Source organism: Archocentrus centrarchus, chromosome 17 (assembly GCF_007364275.1).
Source record: "Archocentrus centrarchus isolate MPI-CPG fArcCen1 chromosome 17, fArcCen1, whole genome shotgun sequence".
NCBI lineage: Eukaryota > Metazoa > Chordata > Actinopteri > Cichliformes > Cichlidae > Archocentrus > Archocentrus centrarchus.
Genome location: NC_044362.1, coordinates 29092377 through 29109318, shown reverse-complemented (window position 1 = coordinate 29109318; position 16942 = coordinate 29092377). Strand labels below are relative to the sequence as shown.

The following is a 16942-nucleotide window of genomic DNA, read 5'->3' as shown; positions in this document are numbered from 1 at the left end:
AAACCCAGATGTGTACAGGAAGTCAAAAGTTATGATAAAGAAAACTGGAATTGACAATAATGATGATAATAAAAATAATAATTGTATCACCAGGTCACACTGTGAAAAATTGGAATCTGCAAAGAACATTGCAATCGGTGCATCTCTAAACTTCAGCTAGACTTTACGGTTTAGGACATTTCTAAGGTTTGGCATTTTATAACTGGCATGAGTTTTCCTACACTAACAGATATTTGTGCTTTCAAAAAAAAAACTGATCACAACTTATTTCAAATTTAAGTTCAATTTGCAATCCCAGCACACCAGCTGCTCTCAGTGGCAGTCCAAATTAGTTGAGGTTCAGCTGATGCCCTTTTGTACTATTGACAAATCTGTGGAAATATCAGAAGTTGTCCTTACTGCAGTGGTGTCTCACTACAACATGCATGCCTTTTGAATACAAGCTGCTCTAAGAAGTGTAGTGTTTTCTACTTTTAACTGACCTTCAGCTTAAGTCCCCCTTTTGAAAATATTCTTTAGAAAACAGGTGGAAACCTATGCAGTTTCAGAAGCTCCAAACGTATTGACAAATCTCACCTTTGGAATAGAGCTGATTGTGACAACGTATTTTACACAAGTTCCCTGAACATGCTGATGCAATGCATTTACCAGAACTGCAGCAACAATATTAAGAGAAAGGACTTTGTTCCCAAAAAAGCTAACCAGCCAATTTAGTAGGCTACTGCCCAACATCGTTGGTCAAACTACTCATGCTGCTATTCATGTCTAGAACCTGCCGCCATAATAACAGCAGCACTACTACATGTTTAACACACAGACCGGTTGCTGGATTTGTCTATCGGCAAGTTAAGTTGCTTTAGCCTGCCTACAATTCCCGAGGGTCTGCAAGCCACTTTGTTACCCAGCTGTAGCCTAACCACTGCTTTAGTGCACCATATGACTTAATGTCATGTCTGTCCTCATGGATATCTGCTCTTTTCTGTAGGGGTGGGAGCTTGTTGCTGCTGTCCCAGCCTTAGTTATTCATGTAAGCCCATATAAGTAAAGGGAGGTTTGAACATATTGGTGGGGAGGACCCAGAACAGAACCACCAAATACAAATTACTGCAGAAAAAAATTATATCACTTTATTGAAATAATGCTTTGAGAACAGCTCTGACCTTTACCAGAACCCACTGCAGTCCTTTGATTGGTCATTTTTAACCCACTGTTTTAAAATTACTTCAGACTTGATCAAAATTCTTGGCACAATTTTCAGATGCAGGGCAGGCTCTTACCTTTTGTACAACACAAAATGTATGACACAGCTGCACTTTCTTTGGAAATATTATAAGCTACGGTGTGTCCCAAGATGAACTGGGCTGAGAGAAAATAGAGTATCGTATGGAAAGAACCCACATCAGGCTCCAGAGATGACTCCAGTGTTTGAGGCAGAGGGATGTTTGCCAGCTCCTAACCCTAACACCGAATATATTGTTTTTCATATTGAGGGCGATGACAGAATAACCTGAAATATGTATTTCACATTTTCAGAGTGTGTAGGTGGAGAGGATGGCGAGAGAGTGATTGGAAATGTCTCCGCTGAGTCAGCACTCCTTTATTTTTCCCAGCGAGTGCCAGAGAGTGTATAATGGAACTTCTGTTTCTCCACTCGTTCTTCCCTCTCTACCACTTCTCCCACTTTCATCTATCATTCTATTACCCACCACACCAAAAGTTTCTTCACCACTGGAAGTTCTCTCTTACATACTGCTTCATAGTTCGCAAGTTTATCTGGTTAGCTCAGTCATGGTCGATGGAAATTTCCACAAGTCAGTCCACTTTGTTGCTGCAGACTAACATTTCTTGGTCACTTTTTGGGTTGTTGCAGGACACAAGTCAAAGGACATCTTCCTGTAGGACTACAGTTCAAATCCCAAATGTAACCAATATTTTACATTTTCTTTCCCATTTTTTTTTTAAACTTGTATTTCATCTTGCTGTTTACTTTTGTTTTTTTTGCCAGCTGTTTGTTGAACTTCAGGCAACAAAACAACTTGAAAAGCTTTAGAAAAAGATTTGTTTTCTAGGTTGTCTGTTCTGTGATGGGACTGGTTGCTCAGGCATACATAGTCCAAGCAGGACATCTACTTCCTATTAAAACACATGAGTTTCAAAGCCTGTCACGACTATCACATTTTATCACAATTTGCCACGAGACCAGTCATGTTTACACAATACCAATCACAATAACAATACCAATCAAAAGCTTGGACACACTCACCCAGAATGGGTGAGTGTGTCCAAGCTTTTGATTGTTACTCTATATGTGTTTGATGAGTTAAATCAATGGGGTTTCTTTACACTGAATGCTATGTTCTGGTACTCTTTTACACAGACTCAAAGGATAAGCTGTTGAATCCACTGCTACTAAGACAAATTTAATGCAACTTAGGGATCAAAGTAATTCTAATTCTGTTTCTAATACTCACTGCCTCTGAGCCAATGCAATCGCAACAAAACACACGACCAACCAAAGAAAACACTAATCCAACTCAATACTCATTCCAAAAGGGGGAGCTTTTTAACAAATCCTGAACAATCAATGTTTCTGAATCATTTGTGAAAGACAAGAAAATCCCTGCAGCTAAACTAAGTTTGAAGAAAGGAGTGAAATAAGTTTGTTCTTTTCTGGCTGAGAGTGAGAGCACAGTGTGATGAGTCCCAGCTGAGTCCATCTAATCACCCAGCTGACGTGCTGACCCGACACGTCAATTAAGAACAAGTTCTTGTTATCAGCCTTTTCTTAAGGCCCAATAAAATTAACTATGAATAAAAGGATAAAATTTAGATAAGCTGTTTGAATAATAAGATTGACTTTTGAATCACTGAAGTAGAATCACAAGTACACATTGAAATAAAATAAAATTTCAGCACCAATGGAGACCAACAGTTATTCAAAGATAGAATTGAAACTGAACTGAGAAACCAGTATCTATTTTCAGAGACTGAAATATGAAGTGAACATCAAGCACACTGTGAAAGTGGAGGGAAATGTTTTGCCTCACAGGAAATTGGAAATGAACAAACAAACATCATTTTACATAGGACAGTTAAATGTTTGTAGGTTGAAATGCATTTTCACAGCTAACCCTTAAACACTTCCAGTTATTCCAGCTGAGCAGCATCAAAGTAATCCTCTCCAGAATTATAAAGCAAATATATGTCATCATATAGTGCAGCCAACAACCATTCTTTACCCAGAGTGTTGAGGAGGCGGGACTTCCTGCAGTGGTAGGACAGTTCCTGTTCGCAGTGCTCTGACTGGCTGATGGCAGCCAACAGCTGCTCCTCTTGAGATGAATAGTCAAAATGAACTGAATGCTGGGACACACCCGGAGAGGGTTGGACTCGGGTCAGCTCTGTGTTGTTGTGCGGGAGCACCATCCATGTGTTCTTCTCTGGTGGGAAAGATGCACACAGTTTATACTCATGGAATATTATTACAATATAACTTTACTGGATAAAGCTCCTGTCCTAGAATATGTATGGTACCATTTAAAAGACATCTGAGTAACCACACTGTGAAATTAGCAATATATGCATGAAGAACTACACAAATGTACAAAGTGAAAATGGATTAAAATTATTTATTTGCAGATTATAATTTTTAGAAAATGGTGCATTTTTTTTATTTTTTAAGATTTAGTTATTTTCATCCATCTATCCATCCATTCACCCACCCACCCACCTGGGGCCTTCTATTTAGGGTCAGTGGGTGGCTGGAGCGTACTGTATCCCAGTGTAAGACAGGTTACACCCTGGATAGGTCACCACAGGGACAGCAGCAAGAAGCAGAGAAACACACACTCTAACATCTACACCTACAACCAATTTTGACTCACCAATTAACCTAACATATGTCTTTGTACTGTGGGAGGAAACTGGAGTACTAGGAGGAGACCCACGCAGGCACAAGAAGAACACAGATGGACCCAAGCTGACCAGGTTTGAACTAGAAAATTTCTTGCTATTACAGTAACAGTGCTGATCAAGCCACCTTTTTCATGCCAGATCTTCGTCTTCGTTCCGGTCTTCAGGCCACAGTGAATCATCTCCTTCCATCTCATTGTATCCCTTAGCATCCTCTTTTTCACACCAACCCTTCTTCACTACACCCACTAACCTCCTCTGTGGTTTTCCCCTTTTCCTCCTGCCTAGCAGCTCTGTGTTCAACTCCTGTGTCCAGTATATCCATTATGTCTTCTATAAACACGTCCAAACCATCTCACCCTTGCACCTCTAACTTTGTCTCCAAACCACTGGGCTCGAGCTGTCCCTATGATATGCTCATCTCTAATCTTGTCCATTTTGGGAGTAACCAGGATTGAAAGTCATTTGATCTTCTGCTAATTGACCAATTACTTCATCAGCTAAGTTTTGCAGTTATATGTGCTTGTTTGTTTGTTATTCTCTCCATATTTGATGTATAAATGTAAATGATTACACAGAGATTCAGTGGTTGGCAATGTTGCCTTACAGTAAGAATGTTCAGCCAGTATGGAAAAAACAAAGGAAAATGTCCCATTGCCTTCAATAATAAAAGTTTGTGCTTGCTTTTTCTTTTTTTACACTTACAGTACCAGTCAAAAGTTTGGACATACTTACCCATTAGTATGTCTAAACCTTTCACTGGTACTAAATGTTTGAGTTTTGCTTCTTATAGCATAATGTCTTACCCAATGCATACTTAACTCTCATAATCATACAATCATCATCATGCATATAAAACATAAAAACTGACAATGTTTTTTGTCCTTCCAAATTTCTTTTTGTGTGTGTGATTTTGATTAAACTCACTCTGTGTGGTGCTGCTTCTTAAGACATGCATGTTAAGTTAGTGTGTAAGTGTTATTTGTCAGTGTTAGTGTTGCAATAGCCTGACTGATCCGCAGTCAATGTTCCCCATTGTGGCAATGTGGACAGGGATGGGCTCCAGCCCTCCTGCAACCCTCCACAGTATAAAGTAGCTATGTTGTGTATGGGTCACTCCAGTGAGTTAGACAATGAGAGAAAAACAAAAATAAAAGAAGTGTGTGATTCAGAGAAAGGGGACGAACGTCATCACAATTTATTTATATGATTATAAAAATGACATGAAAGATGGAGCGAAGGACAAACAAGAGTAGAGGGAGTGATCGAAGTTTAGAATGAAATAAAAAAAAAGGAAGGTGGAAGATAATGTGGATCTGGGTGTGATAAGAGGGGCGTCATTTAAAATTATTAAAAGCTGAGTGATGATGGGAGAAAGACAAGGTGCAAAAGTGTGTGTGTGTGTGTGTGTGCGTGTGCATGTGTGTGTCACCTGTCATGTTGCAGTAGACCAGCTGTGGTCTGATTGGTCCGCTGCCGTCCACATCAATATAAAAATGTCCTGACGTGTTGCCGTTGTGTTTGTACGCCTCGCAGGACTGTTCGTACACAGCTGGGTGGAAAATAATGAGAACAACAACTTTAACACGATGACCCACAAGAGCTGTGAGGGGATGAAGATCACATACTGTTGGTGCTGCTTCATACGTATGTATCACCACTGAATCAACATCTCATGATCAGAGTGAAGAAAATAATCTGAGGTTCTTTATTTCTGCACCAGCATCCCATAAACTAAAGTTTAATCCAACTGGAGATGACAGTAATGACTAATGGGAATACACAGACTATAAATTTAACTTTATCAGACCTTCTTGCCTCTTTCTCTCTGTCTCCATAAGTCTTTCTCCCCTCATCTCTGTCTCAGTCACACAGCAGCACATCTTCTGCAGTCAAAGAATGGAGCCCTTCAATTCAAACCCATATCTGAAAGTTCCCACACTCTGCTCACCTGTTTATCTCTCTTCTTCTCCACAGCCAAAGGCCTTTTATTCTTCACACTCCCTGAGTGTGGTTAGAGAACAGATTTCATAGAAACATCAGAAATAAAAATGAGACCAGAGGTGAACCGTGTGGGAAACTCTCCTCGTTTTAGTCTCGAGGATTTGACTCGAGGCAGTCGGCACCCAGCCAGTAAATCTCACCTACAAGCTCGCCTCACTGTCATGGTTTTATTTATTTATTCTCTCTTTGGCATTTTAGTCACAGCTACAGTCTCACTAACCTCCATCATATTACTCATACACACAAAAGAAGGTGGTGCAAAGATGTGCAGGTAATAAAAATAGATCTCAGGGGACACTTCATTTAAAGTTTAATTCCACAATAAAGATTTATGGACACACGAGCAGTCAGAAGATCACACAAGTTCTAAGGAACATGAGTCTTTAAAGTCACTGCATTTCCCTTTAGATAAACAATGGCACATGATCAATGAGCTTTCTTCATATTTTCTAAGCAGATATTTGTCAACAGTTATTCTCTAATGAAAATACTTTAAAGTTGACCTATTATGCTGATTTTCAATTACATATTTTTATTCTGGGATTAATACCACAATAGATTGAGTCACAGTTTAAAATAGTCCTTATTTATCTTATTTCACTCATCCAAGACAAGTCAGCTCTCTTCTACCTTCCTTTAAATGAACTTTCTTCTGGCTCAGTCAGACAGTCTGAATGGCAGGTTTCTAGGTCTTCATAATGTAATGTAGGGTTCACTTCAAAGTGGGCCTCCCTTGTGACTGACGAGGTTCAACCACATGAGTGTGCAACAGCAAAAAAAAAATATGCAATTAAAATGCACAGCTGTAGGATTCATTACTGCAGTTTTGCTTGACCACTGGAAAGTTTGAGATAAGCAGCAAATAACTTATTTTGACTGAACCAAGTCACTAAAGGCAGTTTGATTTTTTTTTTACAGGTTTTTTCCCATCTCCCCTGGTTCAAATTACTTGGGATGAAAAACATCCTCATTATCTTGTATGACACGCTTTCTCTTCCTCATTTGCATGTCATCTGTCCCTCTTACCCATCTTCCCATCTTTCTCTCTTTGTCCTCACTTGTGATTGTAATGTGCTGATGCTTGTCTGTCAGGTGACTCACAGCTGTGGCAGGTTGCTCCGCTGTAGCCGGTGTCAGAGCAGTTACAGTGAAAGACGGTCCAGGATTGGCTGCAGCGGCCACCATGTTCACAACGGCTGGGAGAACACCTGAGAGGGGGGGGGGGGGGGGGGGGGGGGGGGGGGGCAGATAGAAATAATAAAAAAAAAAAAATCAAATAAAGATGCTTTTTTTTTTCATCCTGCATACTTGCACTACAGTCAGCTGATTTCAGTTTGTGTCCAGAGCCTGAACTTCAACAGTTAACAAAGGCAGTGATGAGCAGTCAGTTTTGCATCCTCCATTTCTAACTGTGGCAATGGCTTTAAACTGCTTTGTGTTAGCAGTTTTGTGTTCATATGTAAACACTCAAAGTCGTATTTGTGTCCTCATTAGGATAGGGATTTGTGGGAATGTCTCCTAAGGTTTATATTGTTAACTGGTAATTATGTAACACTGAGTTTCAGGTCATTTTATGGAATAATGCAAAAGTAATGTAATGAGTAGTGTAATGAATTGTTTTCTTCGGCAAGAAATTAAATGTTGTACTACATTACTTTTAAGAAAAGTAATGAGTAATGTTTATTTCACTACTTTTTTGAGCAATGACTCCAACACTGATTATATGAAAAGATCTTTTGTGGCTGCTCATACAGGTTTACATGAAAGGAAAAGTCCCTGTTTTTATCTAGTTCTTAAAAGTAAAGACACCAAAGTAAGTAAGAATCAGTAAGAACTCTTTCTGCCTCCTTTAGTTTGTAAGCAAGCCACTTTGTCCAGCGTTTGTAGCACAAATGTCCTTTTATCCGTAGGGTATGAGTCAGCTTTTTCATATTGTGAATCTCCTCCACAGTTTCTTGCCACTGCTCTATCCAAGGCGGTTTGGTTTTTCGCTACGACTTTGTGATGGCCTTTTTGCATGTAACAATCAGAATTTTAAGAAGATAGATGTCCTCTGTTGGGATTGTAACTCCAGATAAAAGACCCAGCAAGAAAATCTTAGTGTCTTCAGGAATGCTGTAGCCCATAATGTACTCAATACTTTGGGAAATAATGTCCCAAAAAGGCTGTAATTTTATACATGACCAAAATATGTGAGTGTGATTGGTGTTCATGTGCCCGCACTGCCTCCAACACTGTTGTTGTATCCCCCTTTGTCTACTAATAATGTGAGGTGTAATAAAGAATCTAACCTGGATCTTACAATGTATTATTTCCATTTTGTCTCTGCAGCCCTCTATACAGTTTAGACACAGATTTAACAGGATATTGCATCTGTAAATACGCTAATAAAATCAATACATTCAGAGGGAATACATTTTCTTATTTCTGTGCTGTAAAAATGTCTAACTTGAAAGTACCTAAGCAAATCTCTGTTTTACAAGTTAAATTCACTTTTCAATTTTTCAAATGGTTTAAAAAATCTTACCTTCTATAAACTGACACACAGCTGTCAGACCTTGGTTACTCCATTTATAAAAAATACAGTCTGCCTCACCAGGATAAAATTTTGAGTGACAAGAAGGCCAGATCAAAAGTTTAATAGCATTTGCCAGTTTGTATTTGTTAAAAACTTCTTTCCAAATTCACAATGTGTCTTCTACGATGGGGTTCCCCTTTCTGTCTGTAGTAATCTGTCCTCCTAGTCGTATTTGGGGTTGATATTGTTCTTGGCTCAGCTCATTTTGTTTCCATCGTGACTCTATTTCTGGGGAGCACCAACAGACCGCATATCTCAGTTGGGAAGCATAATAACACGCTTTTAAATTAGGAAGGGCTAAACCACCATGCTCTTTATCAATTTGGAGTGTCTTAAATTTTATCCTTGGTCGAGCTCCTGACCAGACAAACCGTGATATTAATTTATCCCAGGCATTAAATTGAGAGTCTGGAATCCTGATTGGGAGAGCCATAAAAAGATACAGAAATCTTGGCAGCAGGTTCATCTTCACTATCTCCACTCTCGCATTCAAATCCAGAGTAAGCATTGACCAGCGTAACATGTCTCTTTTTACTGAATTCACGATCTTGTAAAAAATTTAAATTAAAAAGTTCGTCCAGATCATCAGAAATAGATACTCCCACATATTTTAACTTTTTTTGCTTTCCACTTCAGTTTCAGACAGCGATCCGTAATCACTCAGGGTTGACTTAAGTTTAGGCAGTTCTGGAGATAGGTGATGATGTCATCTGCAAAGAGTCCAATGACATGGTCAGCATCTTCTATAGTGATGCCTTTAAGCTCTTTGTTTTGTCTGACAACCTGAGCCAAAGACTCTATGAATAGAACAAAAGTGACAAGCTTAAACAGCAACCCTGTCGGGTCCCACTAAACAACTGAAAACTGTTAGTTAGGTGTCCATTCATTTTTATTTTGGCTGTCGGGCTGCTATACAAAGAGTTATGCATCTAATGAATTTATCCTTAAAGCCTAAGCGTTCAAGTACTCTGTATAGACAGGGGCAGCTGACCCTATCAAAAGCTTTCTCAGCGTAGAGAGGTTAAAGCATTTTAAGGGCAGATTGTCATGTGAGAGGCAGAAAAAACTGACAAAATAAAGCGAGCCTTCATTGGCCAATCAGAAATAAAGGTTTTGCAAGCAGCAAAGGGAAAGTTAGGACTATAGATCCACACTCATGACTGATTGGTGAAATACATGTGGAAACAATCAAATACCTACAATTGAGGATGGGACAGACAATCACATACGAGGGAAAAGATAGAGGCGGGCAGATCGATCCAAATATCGATAGTATCGATACTGATGCTGGTATTGGTATTGGATCTCCCATTCATCAGAAACACCACCTTTCATGCAGGCAAACTTTGCTCCTTCCCCTTCTCACTGCTCTGCTGGGATTAGTTATGAGAAAGTGGGGCAGTGGGTAGAGGTAATATACAGCTGTGAATGCATGTTGGAAGGAAATTCTCTACTGTGGCAACACCACCAACGTATATAAAGACTTGAAAGACTACGAAAAAGAAGAAAAAGCTTTGTCCCAGAATGAGCAGGAGCAAGGAAATCCCTCAGACCCCCCCCCCCCCCCCCCCACACACACACACACACACACACACACACACAGTGACAGAGCCCACTGTCACAGTAATGTTTCAATCATGACTCATTTCTCTGGTCATCATAGCTGTTACTTCAGCAGACTGTAGACTATAGTCAGATGTTCAATATATATGAATATTTAGCCAAATTAATTGTGTTAAATTACTTTATTGAAACTGAAAAAAAATTATACCTCAAAGATGAACTATGAAATATGTCTCAAGATAACAACCCTTTGCATTGACTGTCAAGTCTGTTTTATTTATATAACATATTTAACCAAGAGAAGCTGACCAAAAGTGCTTTAAAGCCTTTTCAGACATCCCCCCCCCTCCAAAAAAAAAAAAGTTACAAAATACATGAAAAGCTAAAAGGTGTGTTTTATTGTGTTAACTATAGTTGAAAGCAAAGATCAGTAATTTAGTGGTCATTAAAATTTTTCAGATTTGACAAATTGGTGATGATTCATCTCATAAATCATGACACAATCAACTCTCTCCTACATAAGATGCCTTTAAAAGTATCGGTACTGGTATCGACAATATTGCCCTGCATTTTCTTGATCCTGGAGAATACTAAAATTTGTAGTACTGCACACCACTAGGAAAAGGAGCAAAAACAGGAAGTGAACACAAACTAACTTTCAAAATAAAAGACAATGATAACTCAAGTAACTAACACTGAGACACAAAGAATAACTAAACAAGACATGGAAAACGCAGAAAACACAAAACACACAACAAATAAACAATCTGATGGGTCCCACAAGGGTCATGACAAAGAGTAACAGAACTGCAGTACATTGGTGAAAAAGGTTGAAAAAGAACAAAATGAATGTATTACAGGGGATCTACTGTGCTTTTGCTCATTTCCTGTTATATACATGTTATATACTGTGGTGGATAATGAGACCTCATAAGAAAAATGGCCAAAGTTTCTAAATAATGAGGCCAGTGTAAATAATCCCTGTGAGCCAAGAAACTCAGACTGCTCTAAACACTCAGTTTCAGACAGTTTTTTTTTTTCTGTCATTGTTTCGGTATGATGTTTAGATTTGTCAGGAAACATTTGCTCTGGTCTGACCAATCCGGCTTTAGACTGTTAAAAAATTGTATGTTTTTTATCCTCTATACTGTAATTTTTTTTTCACCCCAATATAAAAACATAAATCATATTGTGTCACCTCCTGTGGGTTTTAAATTTAAAAGCTCAATGGATAATCTTAATATATGTATCCATTACTCACATAAAGAGTGCATGGAAAATAAATCTCTCTCTTAAACACCTGGACATCTTGAATCTGATAATATCAGAGTAGAAATCCAACACTAATTCAACTGAATGCTCTTCTAAGGCAGAGAGAAATTTCTGTGTTAAATTATTTGTTTGAAGTTGTATAATATGTGTCTTAGTGTCACTGTAAATAAAAGTATTTGCTAATATTTAAAAACACTTTGAATCTTGGACCTACACATCAAAAGTGAATATTGAGAGGGAAAAAAAGACTTTCCCACTTCAAGTACCTTTCATAAAGAAAAAAAAATACTTCATCAAACTGGCTCTGGGGCTGAAATTCACCTTTCCATTTCATGGGGGGGTGCAGATGTTCAATGTCATTTATTCCCAGTCTTTAAGTAACTAAACAAGCTCAGAACATTTCAATATTGATTTTTCTATTTAAGTATAATCTGAAATGTTGTTGGTCTAATCTGCTTCCTTTTGCTTAATGGAAAGTATCCACTGAAATACCTTCCCTTTGTGAGATCAAAAGAATAATTTCACCACTTCACACACTCGTGCTTCAGATTTTTCTTTCATTTTATATAAAAGGAAAGGTTTTCCACTGAACAGTGGATATATTTTTGCTTCTTCTCAGCAGTAGATCTTCTCTGACTGCTGCAAGACTGTTTGAAGAAGCTCCATCAATGACTCCAGATCCCAGGAGGCTTTACTGAAGCTATGTGTGTTATTTATAGATAAATATCATACGGCTGTAACATCATGACATCAGTTCTGTGTGGGAGGGAGAGGGATGGAGGGGACTGAAGAAGGCAGGCAGAGACTGTAAAAATACTACATTTCAGCACTGAAAATAAATAACTAAACTGTGACATTTAAGAAAAAAAAAGATAAAGAAAAACTCTACTCCCTTTGACATGTGTTTTTTCCCCTCTACATTTTTGTGGTATGTATGCAGCTCACAACTTACTAAGGGAGTGATAAAATGCCTGTGAAATGATAAATACTGTAGAAACTGTAATCATATTTACAAGTACCCATTCATGTTTGTTTGTTTCATCATGCTTTTACATTTTTCACTGACTTGTCAGATACATGTGTGCAAATGTGACTCATTATTACTTTGTCCATGGGCCACTGCTGGTAATTCGTTGTGATGAAAGCCAACGTGTGATTTATTTCAATAAAACGGAGCCGTTTTTTTTATTAGAAAGCAAATATGCACAACTGTGAGCAGGAGCAAAATATTTTGACACACAGTGGTAGAAGGTAAAGGCAAGAAAACAAACTTTTTTAATTTTAAGTGAACATCACAGATGGAAAACTATTTGCACTATTTGTCTAAAAAGTCTCTAAATTGGAGACTGGATGATAAAACTTCAATTGACAATCATCAAATGAGCTTTCTGCGAGCTCAAAATCACTAAAATAATAGTAAAATATTACTTCAGTTGTGAAATAATATCCTACAAATGATTAAATAACCATTGCCATATGGCAACTTAATGAATGCTCATCATATATTTCTTAGTTTCATGTAGTTCTAAAAACAAAACTGCTCTATATGTTTGTTAATACTGTTTTTCTTTGCTGGTAAGTTCTATCATTTTTATTCAAAAGGCCTTATATTTTTCTGCATCTTCTGTGCATGAGGTTCCCTTTTGTTACCTTGATGTTGAAAACTCAAATCAAGGCACTACGTGCTCTTTTATACCTCAGAAAATGCCTTTATGACTCCTCTGTAGCTGTGATTCAGTTACAGCAGAGTAACATTCCCTGTTTCCACGATGATTTAGACAAAGAGAAGTCAAACACAGATGTCCCTGAGACATGTGAGCTAATGTGACTGAATCATACATTGCTTGCATTTTTAAAACACAGCCTCCTGGTGGAAAAACTCAGGTCCTGGCTTTTGGAGCGGATGTTACACACATGACCCATCTAAACACTGACACATGGCAAACAACACTCCCTAACAGCAGCGGTGTTCCCAGTTCCCAGTTGGATGCTTAAGCCTCATCCTGCAGCCTACACGTCCCAAAGGATCCTCTGCCAACATCCTGGTTGTAGCCACAACAGGACACCCCCTAAAGGTCTTAGGTGCCATGATGGGTCAGAGCTGTTTTGATATCACAAGGCATTAATGATGTGGTTGAATTGACTGAATATTATAATATGTATTGTGGCACAATTCATTCAGTTCATTCTTATGAGATTTTTTTTTACTTCTTTATTTACATCTGTGCTGCCGCCTACACCAGAGAAACGCTGCTGTGGGTTTTTGAAAAGTCCTTTCTTCAACACTGTGAGCACTGCAGAAACATAATCCATACTTTCATTGTTCAGTGGCCTTCAGACCTCCACAGTTGCCACCAAAATGTGATGGCACGACTGGGACACAGCTGCTGCCATGGCCACTCACAAAATTACTGAAGTTGGTAATCCTTCAACTTTGTTAGAAGGTGATAATATGTAAATCCTTTAATTCATATCATTCTATTGACACAACTAATATATTATTACAGATATACATAGATTATAGTTAGATTACTGCATCCCTGAATAAGCAGTTGAAAAAACTATATTTTAAGATGGGAGTCCAAGGGGATTAACTCACCTTTGAAACTAGCCTGAAGTGACCATTTGAGGAACTCCGTTTATTGGCATTTTCACATTGGCTCTATTTTTCAGGCCCTGGAGGTTGCTGTTACTTTTATCTGTTATTATAACAGCCAAAAATTCCTCTAGAATTGTTGTATTTTCAGCATTTGCTCGTGCATTGTCTGTTTGTACAGTATGTGCTTCTCTGGCTGCACTGTGTTGACCACCGCACCATGAAAATCTCAGAGACAGATACCTCAGAATCTGTGCTGTGCCTGAGACAAGTTAGAAGACACATGTGACACATGTGTTGCTGTGTCTCCGTTAAACCACATGAAGGAGTAACGTGACCTCATTCTCTTGAGATAAAGACACAGAGAGGACAACAGGAGACGTTGAGTAACGCTGTTTTTAGCCACACCAGTTGCTTTCCATCTGCTCCAAGACCGGCTGGCACCTCCGGGAGGTTTGACACAAACATGCACACACACATAAAAACAATTTTAAGTCATTGGTGGATGCAGTGCTTGGCACAGACTTTCTTACTCTACTTACTCTTTCAATCCTAAACGTACGTTTTAGTGTGAGTTTACTTACACAAATGTATGTGACAGTGTTAAATTGTGTGTTTGCCCAAACGCAGGCAGGAATATTTAAGAGAAAACAGATGACTGCACAGAATCTGCAACCTCGCCTTTATTTAGATAAAAGCCCTAACTCAGCAGCCTGTCAGCCTGCTACAGTGGGATTTTTTTTTTACCTCCATTTATCTCTATACTACTTTAATCTCAGAGTAAGCTGGAGCCTTGAAGATAAACCACTTAGCTTTCACTTTAAATTCACATTACCACTTTGCTCCATTCCTTTATTTTACACAGTATATTTACTGTTTGTGTATGTGTTACAGGATGGATCAGGAATCTGACTGTTGATGCAATCAAATTCAGTGTGTCAGGAGTCTATAGTGTACTCGAGCCTCACAGATGTGTCACAGATGACTGCTGATGAACTTCACGTTCAGCGCGGTGTTTGCTGAAATAAGAAGTCTATACACGTCTTAGATGTGCATGCACTCAAGAGTAGCAAACAAATATGAATTACTGAGAGCCTGTGAGGGGATGAATATGTGAAATTGTTTTGCGCTCTGAATCACTTTCGCAATTTTGTTTAAATGGTCTAAAACATTCATTATCCCAAGAAGGAGCCCACCCACTTAGCTCACTGTGCAATAGGAGATGTTAGTGATTTGGCCTGAATCATATGGATTTTCTCACTTATTGTGAGTTCATACTGTTATTCATACTTTTAAATTCATTAAAATCTGTGATCAGTACTTTGCTGATCAGTTTGATGTAAGTTTAGGATACAGGTACATGCAGGACTGCACAATTACCCAAATCACGATTTTAGCCTCCCGCAATTGAATGGGCATGATTGAACAATGTTGAAAATGTGTGCTCTGCCAATAAAAGGCAACACAAAATCAAATCAAGCATTCCCAAAATCACTGCCTGATGACATGCCTGCATGGCCCAGTCACAGCTTCTTCCTGGACGACTAACACTACATTAAAAGACAGATATACAACAAATTTTTAATTTCTGGCACAGCAGAAGGCAAAGAGCTTGTCACTTGACACGAATCATCATCTGCTGTTTGGAAATACTTTGGATTTAGAGCAAGTGATCTAAACCAAGAAGAAATTGTATGCAAAGAGTGCTGCAGAATTGTGTCTGCACCACAAAGCAACAAAACAAACGTATTCGACTGGCTGATAGCACACCATAAACCGCAGTATAATAAATGCTAGTGCTGCTAGTGTGACTCGTCCAGCATGAACTTAGGTCACACCTAAAAGCAGACCTTAAATCACATCAATGTCTTCATCAACTTCACAAAGACGCACTGAACTCAACAAACAATCATCTTCCTTTGGCCAAAGATACGTGTTTTCTAAAGACAGTGAGTAACAAAGGCTTCAGGAAAATGGGCAAAGATATTTTATAGCAATTATTTTTTCAAATTGGTAAAAAGAGAGGGATCCCACAGCTGTCTAACACTATGCTACAATAGTGGATATTTTTGGGTTCATTGCTCGAGGGCACATAAAACCCCACTCCTTAATCTCATTTATGTCCTGAAATCATCTTTAACAACATGATTATTTGTATTGTACATTTCCATAAGGCACCAGGATGGCCGAGTGGTTAAGGCGTTGGACTTAAGTTCCAATGAGCACATGCTCTCGTGGGTTCAAACCCCACTCCTGGTATATTTCACATTCTTGTGTGGTTCCCTTGCAGTGTGAGACAAGCTGGAGGTTGTAACAGTCAAAACTTGTGTTTAATTTTCTACATAAATCTGTGTGAGCTGGTTCTCTGGTAAAAAAAAAATAAAAAATCCTACCTAGTTCTGTCAAGCTTATATGTACTATGTGTTACATATTAGCAAGTACCTGCTGGTCTTTGCCAAAAGGAACTTTTATATTTGGAATAATTATTTTTTCTACTGCACTGCTGTTCTACTGTGTTTTCACCCATTTTAGCCATGAGAGCTCTTTGAAAGTTTGTCGTAATTTATTACAGTAAACTGCAGAATAATTGGCAAGAAGAAAGGGATCTCACAGCTGTCAAATACCTTGCTATGAGTTTTAGTCACATCCATCATGCAGGGATAGTCAATGGGCGATGTTTTAAGTAACAGGAATGTAGCTCAATGTAAAGGTGAAAACAGTGGCCGGCTGATTTAATATTGTGTTTGGTTTTAGTACACATTTCTTATTAATATTTTTATTTTTCTGCTAAGAGATGCACTGAATTTATTGAATTTAAGACCAAACCAATTTTATTTTGGAGCAAAGATGTGTATAGATGTGAAATAAGGCAGTCTGCTTACAATTTAGTTGACAGTTTTAGTGACAACACTATTTACTAATTTTAGTGCTCCTGATAACTTGATGGTCTCAGGCTCCAGTGTTAAGTCTTATTGAATAAACCTGATTTTTTTTTTTTTTTCTGGTGTCAGAAAGAT

The 16942-nt window shown here is 38.4% G+C and overlaps 1 protein-coding gene and 1 non-coding gene across 2 annotated transcripts in view; one reads left to right on the top strand and one right to left on the bottom strand.

Moving 5' to 3' along the window:
- Positions 1-16942, bottom strand: part of LOC115795422 (contactin-associated protein-like 4) — a 142890-nt gene that overhangs the window by 41097 nt on the left and 84851 nt on the right. The window contains exons 11-13 of the mRNA XM_030751320.1: positions 7018-7124; positions 5345-5464; positions 3240-3440 (exon numbers count right to left, since the gene is read on the bottom strand). Of these exons, the coding sequence (XP_030607180.1) occupies positions 3240-3440; positions 5345-5464; positions 7018-7124 (428 nt within the window). The remainder of the gene's footprint in view (positions 1-3239; positions 3441-5344; positions 5465-7017; positions 7125-16942) is intronic.
- On the top strand, positions 16102-16184 carry trnal-uaa (transfer RNA leucine (anticodon UAA)). The gene has a single exon. It is a non-coding gene; the product is annotated as a tRNA-Leu (tRNA).